The sequence below is a fragment of the Motacilla alba genome, chromosome 7 (assembly GCF_015832195.1).
Source record: "Motacilla alba alba isolate MOTALB_02 chromosome 7, Motacilla_alba_V1.0_pri, whole genome shotgun sequence".
Taxonomy (NCBI): Eukaryota; Metazoa; Chordata; class Aves; order Passeriformes; family Motacillidae; genus Motacilla; species Motacilla alba.
The window spans coordinates 17,054,885-17,067,884 of NC_052022.1; the positions used below are offsets into that span (position 1 = coordinate 17,054,885).

The following is a 13,000-nucleotide window of genomic DNA, read 5'->3' on the forward strand; positions in this document are numbered from 1 at the left end:
GCGAAAGTGAAATAAAGAGAAATAAAGTGAAATAAAGTGAAATAAAACATTTCAAAGGCAATTGTTCAGTCTGTGGGAACAGAAGAGTTACCTTGTACCATTTTATCCTGGACCATATATATCCAACTGTGTATAACTAAATCTTTTCCAGTTCCACTTGAACCAAAATCACTGTGTACATATGGGATTAAATAAACAAATAATATGTATACATAGCCTCCACCTTTTTTTCCTTTTTCTTTTCTTATATCCAGTAGTATTTTGGATGTTATGATTTTATATATGTATTTTTTAGTGCAAGATTCTATTGAGTTTAAATTGGTTTAAGTTGGGATGTTAGAACAGCTTTCTGTTGTTGCCAAGAAGCTGATCAAGATGCCAAATTGGGTATGCTCTGTTCTTATCTGAAATTACAGAATATTCATTCCTATAGCACTTTGGAAGAATGATCTGATATTTTCCCAGAAATTTTAGATTATAAGTGGAAGTTTCAGATGCTTTAAAAGAACTTATTCCCATAAAAATTTTATTCCTAGCACAGATTATAGGTAGTAATTCTGATTCAACAATGGTCCTATTTCACATCAACTTCTGCTAGATACTTGTTAAGATCATTGGATTTCTCTTAAACCACTTCCCCTTTAGGACATTTTAATATAGATCCCTGGTATATTGCTAAAGTAGCAAGAGGAAGAAAAGGGGCTTTGGGTAGTCATTGGAAGTAGGAGGCAGCAGCCATAAAAATGATCCTCAGAGGAAGAAGGAAGGAAGGAATATAGCATGGATTAGAGGGCCTTGGCTTGGCTTGGCAATCTTACAAAATTTGAAGGCGTTCTGGGGCAGTTTCCACACTTATGGACTATATTAAACTTAACATTTTTCAAAGCTGTCCTCATGTTCTGAGCCAGAATTTATGCTAATGAAGAATAATTGTCTCTTCAGTCATGTTTCCCCCTCTAGCTTCATTTTACATGACTTATTTTTCACCTAAAGATAGTTCAGAGTTCACACAGCTCTTTTCTGGGAATTAATGCAGAGAAAATGTGATCAAACGATTCTGAGTTTATAATTCCAAACAAAACCACTTCTAAAATCTCAGAGACACTAAAATATTAGAATAAAATGAAATGGAGTGCAAAGAGGAACATGGCATATACACAATGAGAAGTCAACAGAAAAGAAGCTTGAAAAAATTTATTTAAGGCTATAATTTAATACCCTTAAAGCTTAGCCTTTTTATAACAAAGGTTATAAGAGGGATATTCACTTCTCAGGCATTTGTAACTGCCAGCCCCTTATGAATAACACATATAATTGGTAATTGAATAATTTGTGTGTAGAAGTAAATTTTTTAGAAAAATAATTTTATCCTTAAATATAAATGGAGTTATTTTAGTCCTAATAAATGCAAAACATGAAGTTATAGAACTTTCATAGTCTTAAAGCTGTTAAGAAAACCATCCCTTAGACAACAGGTTTTCCATATATAAACCTTTGGCAACACTAAACTATAGTACAATTATTTCCTGGCATGCAAGGTGACATAGCTTTGTTACAACAAATGTAAATGACAGAATACAGATTTCAGAATCTCTTAATAACTGGCAGTTGATGAAATGAAGATCTTCATGTATTCCATTTTATTTTTCATTTTTACTGGTATTCTTCCAAAAGGTCTCTGGGGAAAAAAAAAAAGAAAGAAAAAAAGCAGCAGCAATTAGGAAATATTCTAAATCTCCCAAGATTTATGAAATATGTGTGGAACATATTTTTTCTGTTTAAGAGTGAGCAGATGTTAGTTTCACAGACCTCTCAATGCCTCTCTCTAATAACAGATTGAAAACAATTATTCCTACAGGAAAAGCATTTTAGTAGTTTCTAATAGATTCTTTTCCTAAATTGTTTGTTTCAATGCTGAACTGCAAACATAAAAATAGTAACATTTTAATAAAAACTGTATTTTAACCACACTTTCTAAATTTTTTGTTAGTTTTGTTTCAGATTTCCAAAATCACTAGTCTTTTTGGGTGCTTTAATAACACAAAGGGGATTTCCAACATTTTAAAAAATCTGGCCACTCACATGTGTCTTGTGTTGGCATTTAATTACTTTTTAAAATGCTTTGTTAATTTTAACAAATAATTCCCAAATATTAACCTGTTCACAGCGCTCATTTAGTAAATGCTGCTTTGCCTACATACAGGCAAACTAAAGCAGGGCTCCCAAACAGGCACCTGTCAGAAACTCAGATTACAGCACTGTTCCCTAATGACAAGCCACAGATTAAGGCAGTGTTTTATATCACAGTCTTTAAAGAATAATCAATTTGGTGTAATTTTGCCAATAAATATTTCTGATTTTATAATTTCCATGCAAAGCGAAATTTTATTTTTCAGTAATTTAATATGACCTTACTTCTGGTAACATTCAGTGGCAGAACTACTTTCAAGTTAAATAGGAAATTACTAGAGAGGTTCACTGTTGATAAAAATTCAAATTATATTTGGAATAAGTTCCATTTAGTGTCTTATCCTTCTTCATCTGTCTGTAACAAAGTTTGCAACATACTACAGATAGCTAAGAGAAAAATTAGTAGTATTTTCCCCAGGTGTGACAAATGCATTTAAAATATCAGTATATTAAGAATAGTATAAAATTCAGGCACCTTTGGGTAACTTTTGTGTTAATTAGCCATTTTAGGAACTCTTTGGCAGCCATGTCATCAAGGACTTTGTTGATATCACTCGTGAAAGTGCCATCTGCATGTCTTCGACCCATTTCTTCAGCCACAAGAGCTTTTTCTGGGAAACTTCAAAGGTAAGAAATTATCAACACTGTGCAGATCAAAACAAACAAACCATTTAAAAGGGCCTTGTTACAGGGTTCTAATACACTGCACATTCCCTGTCGTTTTGAGGAGTTAAGGGTTGAGCCTGATGTTATGGCTCAGTATAGCACGATGCGTGTCAGAACATCTTTTGAGGCATTATTTTCCAAACACACAGCCGTTCCTTCCAGTGAGCCTAAACTCCTCTCTAGCAGTTTTGAAAAAGTCACACATGCTAAAATATATCTTGTTCTGCAGTGTCTATTACTAGTAAAACATTACAGTCAAATTTTTCTGTTTTATTTGTACATAAGGCCTATTTATTTACTTAAAATTATATTTCCTAAGAATTCTTATTCTTTATAAGAATTATTAAGGGCAGCTTTTTTTTTTTTTTTTTTTTTTTTTTTGCAGAAGGGTGGTTGAAATAGCTCACTTAAAGCACCTGTATAAAACCGATGTGCTTGTTTGATATAAAATCGTAGAATGTTGCATTTTATACTTGGAATCAGATCCTGATTCTTTTTCCATTCTTTTTTTGACTGCTGGAAAACCAGTTTGTCAAAACCAGAGTTTGATGTAGAAAACTTTCCTCTCTTGTTTCATCCCATCAAATATAGGAAGATTTTGATGGATTTCATTGAGGTGGGCTGATGCTGAAGCACCCTGGGTCCTGGATCCAATAACAGGCAGACTGGTCCATTTCAAGGAAGACTATATACAAGTTCAACCACAAATAGTACTAAATACTGGAAAGCAGAAGTGTTTACAATTAATTATCCATCTAGGTTTCTAAGTTCAGTTGAGGTTGTATTTCTCTCAAATGGATACAGAAATACCCTATTTCTGCTCATGAAAATAAAACATGACAGAAAAAAAAGTGGAAGTCTGAACATAACTAGGAAGGGGAACCAGCTTTTCCCTTCTCTGTATAGCTAACCTAATTTATTTAACTCTGTTTTTTTTAGGAAATTGTCAATATTTATAAAACTTTTTCCTATTTAGTCTTCCTTAACTAAAACACACAATCTTGTCTTACAGACTGTATTTTATTATTATTTATTATTATTATATTTATGTAAAGTGAGAGACTTACATAATACTTTACAGCTGTTAGAATATTTAATCAGAGGATGAACTGAAATCCCTGCCCCAAAGAGCTTACAGTCTAAAGGCACAAATAAGTACAGAACAGTTGAAAGGTGGAGAGTGGCAGCTGCATGGTGTAGCTCCTAACCATGCAGAGTTGGAAATAGATGAGGAGAAGATGCCTGCAGGAGACTGAAGGCAATGCCATTCTAAGTGCAAGACCATCATGATAAAAGATGTAAAGTCATGAGGGAGTACACGAAGTGGATAGGATAGAGAAACCTGCAATGAGTGTGTGGAGAACAAGGTAGAAATTAAAGAAATCATAGGTAGGCAAAACCATTACTGGAGCTTTGTGTCCAGGGAACTGCAAACCATGGCAAAAGAATCAGAGGCATCTTAAAAAGGAACATAAGTTATAGCAAATGAGAGTTGTTAGGGCAGCAGCAGCTTGGGGAGACTCTGAGAAGCATGGGAAGAGGAAAAGAAGTTATTAGTTACTGCTGGGAATGATCATCAGCACACAGAGTACACCTGATGACACTGGTAAAAATTTAATCTTGGAAATATTGCAGAGGAAAAGATGGACTGTAAAAGGAAAAAAAGAGAAAGCATTTTAAAATGACACCAACTTGAATAATCTCAATAGCAGTTAAGGAGACTGTAAGCAATGTTATGTGAAGGGGAAAGGTCGTAGTTAGAGGAAGAAGGTCTGGTTTAGTTTTAGATGTGTTAACCTTAAATAAAACTTGACCTTTTAGAGTGTAACAGCATACTGAACAGGTTTTAATCTATATTTGAACTTAATAATGTAAAGTGGTAGTCAATCACCAACAGAATATCTTCTAATACAAAAGAAAGACATGAAGTACAGCAAGAATGATCAAAAACACACCAAAGTTTCATCAGACATGATTTCTAACCCCAAATACTAGGCAAAATTTAATAAGAGGAGTGGATGGATTCTTACTCTCTTCTTCCTCGTCCATTCACTAACCAAGCGATGAACTCTTTGGCAGCTTGACCTTCCAAATAAGAGGTGATGTCACTGGTGTAGGTGCCTTCAGCATGTCTCTCAAATTCAGCGTGGCGCTTGGAGATGGCATTGCTGAAAGGAGAGCAGTACCACAGGAGCAGACGGTGTAAGAATTTAACTTTTTACCAATCTTTATTGATTTCAATTTCCCACATGCCAGACTAATGGTTCTATAGGAGAGAGCGGTTCTTTTTGCACCACAAATTGATCTTGACATATTTTTTTTTGCTAGGTTTCAGTTCTGAAGGTATTGCCTGTACCATGCAATACAGTTTTGTGCAGACATTCCTGAACTAGTTCTAAACAACTCACTTCAGGTGTGGAAAGCAATTACAGCTGTATTGGAATAGTAATTAAGTTACTAATTAAGTTTGAGCTTACTAATTAAGTAGGAGCTAGAAACTGTATTGTATTATACAGACATGCTTTTTGTTGCCCTTTGTTAAATGCTCCCCCTACCTTCACCTTCATTATTTCTGAGCTAAACTATTCAGACTTAATTCCTTTCAAGTTTACATTTTGAGTTGTTTTATGAACACCCTTTAAATCATCACTCTGACCAAGTCATAATCTTGGAAAACTTTCAAGCCTGATCAACTCCATCTTATAAAAGGCATTCTCTTCTCTCTCCCTACACCTCATTGTGGTTCTTTCTCTGATATAACACAAAATTATGTTACAGTGCTCTTGGGAAAGCAAACTGCACTAAGAAGTAGACATGTTATGGAATATTTTCCATTAATAAATTCCCTTGCATCTCTGTTTTAAAATTTGCTAATTTCTGCCCAAATCTAGCTCTTTCTATTATTTTTTCTTCTTGGGATGTCACTATTCCTCCTAATTTAGTACCATCTGCACTTTTCATCAGCATGCTAACTAGAGTTGTTTGGAACATTTTTAATGAAATGTTAATTTTTTTTGAGATATGCTGTTTCAATGAAGTGGAAACATTATTACGAATTTGTTATTAATATTGACAGTGTGAATGTAAGGGTCTTTGTGATCTGGGCTATCCTTTTTGGATTTTCTGACAAGAGAAAGAATTGATATAGGTATTTTAATCGGTTTTGCAAAAACACTCACTTAATTTCTCCTGTATTTATTTAAAATTTCTAATCTCTCTAACCCTTTCCCAGAAACACAGTCAAGAAACAGAATTCTGGCCTTCAGCAGGTCTTCTCCTTTCTGTAATAAGTGGTTTATGAAACACGGGACTGAGTGCTGAGAGCTGAACATTGCATCATGTTTAATCAGCTCTCTGCAAATTTTCCTGGCCACCTTCCTTTCACTAATCTTCTCACTGGTTTTTTGTTCTTCAACATAATGTGGTTGTTTTTGTTTATTTTTTTTTCTTCAGCCTTTCTCTATACCAAGTTTTTCTTTTTATGTTCTCTACTCTCCTTGATTACTCGAAATCTGCTTTCCTAAAACCTATTCTCATCCTGTTGCATTCCTTGCATCTATAGCTATAGAACACAAGTATAGGAATAAATAAAATAGACACATATCCTCTTTCCTTGTGAAAAGCAGGTGTGAAATGATGTATTTGAATGATATTTCTTTGATTGCGGTAACATTTCAAAGAACATTAGTTGTTCTCTTTCTTGTTTAACTGAAAATGAACTCAAACTGGTTTCAAAAAACAAGTTGGGACAAATAGAATATACCTTGAGAGCTGGTCAGGGACTTTGTTATTTTCTTTGTCCTCCTGTGCTTGTTGGCTGTAGTGAAATTGCACGATTATTAGATCATTATTAGCAGTACACTGCAGAGCCTGCAAAAGCTTTATTGGTTATTATTTGAATATTATGGTAAATCCCCATGACTCGTAGATAAATATTATATTAATTATATTTCATACATATGAATTTAAATTAGTACAATGTGTAAAAATTGTTACTTTATACTTTAAAGACTCCCATAGAGATTTAAAAGCATTAATAAAGATTCTTCTGGATATTTCTGGATTCTTTTTTGGACAGATTTTCTCTAGAACACAAGCCTGACACTCTTGTATTTTATTCTTGCTCTTAGCTTGCTAGCTTGAGTTTAATCAAAGTATATTTGAAAAAAAAACCATGCCAGCTTATAGTGATGATACTGGTAAATTTTACAGTGGTCAACAAAACTTACACTTCAGCTGCCTTTTCACAAATGAAACATCAGGATTAGAGTATCCATAGACAGGCAAGTTTTGTTGAGGCCTAGAGGCCCAGATTTGTACATTATATTTATATATTTTATTTGTGTTGAACTTAATTGATTCACTGAGAAAATCTGCCTCAAAGAGGCTGAGACAGTCTTTTTAGGTGGCATATCAGATACTGCACTTTGATTTAGCCAAATCCTTTTGATTGATTTTGCATGATTCTCATTTCTAATAATATATTAATATTCTGTTAATGTCTGGAATTGATCTTAGAGGTCCTTTCCAACCTAAATGATTCTATGATTGTATACATAAATTTTCCTCAAGTAATTTACTTATTTGAGGTTTATCCATGGTCTGGGATGTGGAGCTGATACCAAGAAACTGACTTGGCTAGATCTTGGCTGTTTCTGTTTGTGGAGATCTGTATCAATGTGACCAAAATGCTTACCCATTTCTTTTAGTGCTCATTAACCATTGCACAAAGTCCTGAGCTCGTCTGGTGTCCAGGTACTTGGTGTAATCACTGGTGAATGTGCCTTGTGAGTGACGTTTCACTTCATTCAGCTGTCTAGATTCCTCTATTGGTTCAGAATGGGAAGCTTTGAATGATCTGTGAAGAGTTTAGACCTTGTTAATCTGCAATGGTTGCAGTACAGTCTACAGGTGCATTGATTTTTCTTTTAAGAATACTATTTTTTACTCCCACAAAGTGAAAGCAAGTGGCATATTGATCAGTAGCTGTCTGGTGAAAGGAATCTGTATAGCAGATCGGACACTGCCCAATTACACAGTTTTCTTGGATAAACAAGGTAGCTATTGTTTCAATACCCCAAATTTCTGTGCTAAGCTTTGCAATATTAAAAACCCTGTCGATTTCAACAGTAGATCAAGTACTGCTTAAAGGGGTCTTTAAATTATAGTATGTTTGGCTTCAAAGTGTAAGAAAACGAAGTTCACGCCAAGTATTTGTAAAAGTTTGGTCTAAAGAATTTACCTTGATTTCTCCTCTGTATCCTGAAGAGGATTTTGCCAGCTGCCTTGAATTATCATTAAAAGGAGACCAGCAACAAAATAAATGCTTTTCATTTTCATTGCCTATCAAAACAGAAATAAAGCAACAAAGAAAAATGTTATAATGTTTACATATGTCTGAATCAATTACATCAAAAAGAGACATTCTTAGTGCTGATCTGAACATGAAGGTTAAATATAAAGGGCCTTCTAGGATGGGCTTCATATGCAGTGGATGACATTTTAGGACCTTGGGTAGGCATTCAAAAGCTGTAGTCTCTTTCAGCTAGAGTCTTTCAGCTCTAGTCTGTATTCTAGAATGCAAGGAGAGCTGAGAGCAACTGCATCCTCACTGTCTTTTGCAACGTGAGGATAAAAGTCTGTTCTCTCCTTTTCCCTGGGTTCTGCTGATGGCAAGCACTAGATCTGTAATACTGTTCTATTGCAAAACTGGGGGTAGTGATGTGGCTGTGATTTCTTTTCCCAGGTCATTCACTGGAGAAAAAACAAAGCAAATCTTTGTCAAGAATACTGTCAAGAATACAGCTCCCCATCCTTCTTTCTCACAGACGTTGCAATGAGTTCACATCAGCAAAATGTCATTGGAAATAATTTTGTCATGTACTTGGGCTAATACTTGTGTATTTAAAAAAGCCCTTCTGCCATCTATGGCACTCTCCTGTGGAAGTTTATGATACAGTGTGAAAAACAAAGGGAGATGGGACACATGAGTGCCTTGAAGCACAGTGGTAGCAAAGTAAGTTCCAGTCACAAAACACCCTCCCCACTGAATGTAATTTGTACCCTGTTCCAGTGGCTCCACTGCAGGAATTACTTACTGAAGCTGATTTACTTATTGCTTACTGATTTATAAAATAAGGCAGTCTGAGTGAAAATATATATCTTCTCTATTTTAATGCCTTGTCACAAGAGGCTGAATTTAAATATACTATGGGCTGGAGGAAGTCTTAGAAAATGATGAGGGAGTGATGTGTAGTGAAGGTGCAAATCACTCCATTTTGAGATTGAGACTTGGCTCTGCACTGAGCAATGCAAATGAGGGGGCTATATGAACACCTCTGAAAAGGTGATCTCCTGCATCAAAAATCTTACTGCTGTTGGACTTCTACTCTGCCCCCATAGTCTGCCCCTTCATAGCAGATTTAGATTTTTTTTGAAACCTGTTTATTCCATCTGTTTTAAAATAACTTATAGTTGGAGATGCAAATCTTGACTATTGGCACACATTTTACCAATGGTTAGGAAGAATCTATTGGACTGTTACTTTGTGAGGCCTAATTTTTAAGAGAATTTTACTGAAGAATAATATTAATATTTTACTAGAATACTTCAGTATCAGTATCCAAATACTTGAGGCAATCGAAATCTTAATAAAATTTTGATCAAGCTCAGGAAAATAAATGTGTAGCTTTAATATTTCCTGACAGATTTTACTATTAAGCAATGGAGTCAGTTTTCCTCTCTCAGCCAGAAGCCACTGCCAGTGTTACTAATTTTTTCATCAGTGTCTGGAGATTAGTTTCTGCCTTGTGCAAGAGTTGGCCCCTTTACTTGAACATACCCTGCTACAGTACCAACATATACCACAGTGGTCATGTAGTCAGTTTTATTAAAACCCTAACTGTAGTACTGAACTGTTTGCACTATTCCATTTGGAGCTGTAATTTGGTGGTGCAACACTGACATCCAATGTTTATCTCAAGGAATGCATAATTTCACATTTCATAGCCTTCTAGCAAGGGAACAAAAGCTCTGCCTGTTCTTTGGGAAATGTCTCTGAAATGTTTCAAAATGGTTTGATTGATCCCTCTGGTAGCTGATACAGCTGTAAATGAGTTAACCTGGACTTGGACACCAGATAAAGTCTGGCTATTACAGCATACATAAGTAAATTTGCCCTGCTTAATAGTCGTAGCTTACAGCTGTCTGTAGCTTTATTAAACTGCGATCCAGATTAGCCATAAACCCAAGTCACTGAAGTGGAATGAAATACCCAACACCAAAAAGGTTTTCTTTTATATAAAAGTTATTAAAAAATAATTCAAAGTCACTGTAGTCAGTAAAGAGATAATTTCAGTTTATCTTGGCTCTAATTCTAATGTCTCACTCAGGCCTATAGAACTTTCAGATGTGAACAGTCCCACTGGCTACTTTATTCCTTAAGTATTAAGATTAAAGCTAAATGTATTTTCAGCTGCTTTCTAAAATTTTCAGAATCAAAATTGTGAGATTATTAAAAAAGAAATATGTATAAATGCAATTTTTGAAATTTATAAAATTTTTGAGAATCCTTATTAAAATAAGCTTTTCCAAAACTATTAACCTTCTGTCAAATATGTTCTTAAAAAAAATTAGCATCAGTTTTGTTTTTTCAACATTTAGTATTTTCAATAGGTAAATTAAACCAGGAACAGAAGTTCTTGACAAGTTAAACAGGATACAATTTTAAAAGAAGAAATTGTAATTTTATTCTTGATAATATAGACATGCATTATAGAGAAAAAGAGATGATCAGAAAAATAGTGTTTTCTTAGTTTATTCTGGCTAATCAATTAATTTCTCAAATAGAAAAAAGGTTTTAATTGCTGTAAGTTATTTCGGTCACCAGTAGATACTGCTAAAAACCATGAAAACCTATTGTCAAGGTGCAGGAAAACTAAAGCTAATCTCACACAGAAAATTTTTATTCCTACATATATTAGACTAATGAAAATATTTTCATATCTTTCTGATTGATAATGAAAAAATTAAGACATCTCAATTTGAACCACCAGAAATAGGTAACAAATATACCTCTCAAATCTTGATCAGATATTTATTTGAATATTATTTCCTTGACCAACCTAATTTTTCTAGTTTTCTAATATATTCTACTACAGATGTAGTAGATTTTTTGTATCTATGTACAATTTTTACTAGCTTAATTTCACTGAGTATTCAAAAAATTCTTTCAAAAGTCACATTTGTATCTATTTCCAGTTAAAAAATAGAAATTATGAAGTTACATTTAAAAAAAAAGTAAAAAAAGGAAATATTTTCATATGAACATGCATGCATGAATGAAATTGATTTCTATTGAAATGAAACTGTCTGCAAATAGCAATGATTTCTAGAAATAAACAAATTACTTTTTCAGGTAGGTGTATTTTACATCTAATTTTCCCACCATGCTATAATGCCTTGTAGAAAGTTCTATAAAATCCAACAGTTCTAGTCTAAGGAATTCGATAGTAGGATAGAAGATTAAATTAGATTTTATGCAATAATCCCAATAACTATTGAAAGGCTTTAATTTTACTTCTGTGCTATAAAATTTTCTTTTCTGATCTTACAGTGATATGGAAATAATAGTTGCTTGAGACAAACTAATCTAAAAGTGGGGCAGTGGAGTGACAGTCTGTAGGGTGACAGAGTGACAATCTGTCTTGGACAGTTTTAAATCAGTGTCTACATAAACCCACTGAATTTGTTTCCACGCTTCTAGCTTAATCCTCATTGATTCATATTTAGGCAGTATCTGTAAGGAGTGAATAATTTTAAACTCACATTAATTAAATATTTCTACAGAAGATACTAAAGAAGGTAAAAATATAAAAATCAATAATTGTGTATCTCATTTAAATTCTTACTGCAATCCTTGTCTTTCATGTTCTCATGATTAATCTTCCTTCTTTCAATTAATTCTGCAACACACACTGTTGATTTCCATTTTTCTGATCATTTTCTGTTGAAGTAATCAATACATCAAAATATTTAAATTATGATGTCATTAACTCCAAATATCAGTGAGTATAACCTCAGAAGAAAACACCAATTTGCTGAAAGATCTGCACCTCTATTGCAAACTTTGGGCAACACAATGCAGATAATGCACTCAGCTTTCTCAAATGAATAACTGGTAGTTCATAGAAATCTTACCTTATTATACTTTGAAGGGATACGTGGCAGTTGCAGAAAGAGCTACTCTCTCTTCTGCAACTATGGGAAGCCTTGAGGATCCTGAGCTCTGCCTAGCTGCCTCTTGCACAGACTTATATATACACTGTTCAGCTCTAGTAAGCATTACAGGAGTGCATCATTGCTGACAGTTTCCTTATTCAACTTTAAAAAAAAGTCATCATATTTGCTATTCATTTCATTTGATAATTTTACAAGCAATTTCACACATTCATTCTGCTTACTTTATGACATCAATGCTAACATGGATTTGCAGAAGGAGTGAGGTAGCGATGTCCAAAGTAGTAAATATCAAACAGAAGGGCATTAACATGACAAACAGTGTGCAAAAGGTGCCTGGGATCAAGGCAGCGATTTCTCCAATTTCTGATTTGCCACATTTAATATTTAGAGTCCTGATTCTATCGACATTAATAGCATTTTTTTTCACTTATCAATTTTAAATCAGAGTTTATAAATTTAATTAATTTTTATAAATAAGCACAACTTTCTCAAAGCCCTTGAATGATTCTTCAGGTAATCTTGTGCTAATATAACAAATATGAAGAGATGTGAAATATTGCAGTGATGGCTACCCACTACACTATGCCTAGCACATGTGAAATTTAAAAAAATGTTTTGATTAGCCTTAGACGTAAAATTCCAAATTTGTAAATGCTACTGTAAGAAAATTCATACTCACTTGAGAACTATATGCCAAACATTCACTATAAATTGAGTTTCACACCGTGGCCTATAGATTTATGCAAGATAAACAATTTGCTCACATTTCCATTCCCTACAAGGAAAAAAATTAAACAAAATAGATTTGAGATGTATAGTAGTGCCTGTTTGATGCAATTGTTGTTCAATGGAGACAATTTCATAGCTCTGGTGGGGCAACATTGCCAAAGAAAGCCATGGTCAT

At 33.9% G+C, this 13,000-nt stretch overlaps 1 protein-coding gene across 2 annotated transcripts; it reads right to left on the reverse strand.

Moving 5' to 3' along the window:
• Positions 1 to 1,179: 1,179 nt before the first annotated feature.
• Positions 1,180 to 12,203, reverse strand: GCG (glucagon). Of its 2 annotated transcripts, XM_038143392.1 has the most exons (7): positions 12,055 to 12,203; positions 8,099 to 8,199; positions 7,553 to 7,714; positions 6,620 to 6,673; positions 4,887 to 5,024; positions 2,666 to 2,809; positions 1,180 to 1,678 (listed from the first exon to the last, which is right to left on the reverse strand). In XM_038143392.1, the coding sequence occupies exons 2-7, from the start codon at positions 8,194 to 8,196 to the stop codon at positions 1,654 to 1,656; spliced, it is 621 nt and encodes a 206-aa protein (XP_037999320.1). In that variant the 5' UTR covers positions 8,197 to 8,199; positions 12,055 to 12,203; the 3' UTR covers positions 1,180 to 1,653. The 2 variants fall into 2 exon arrangements, with proteins under 2 accessions (XP_037999320.1, XP_037999321.1); XM_038143393.1 differs by lacking the exon at positions 6,620 to 6,673.
• Between the last annotated feature and the right edge of the window lie 797 nt (positions 12,204 to 13,000).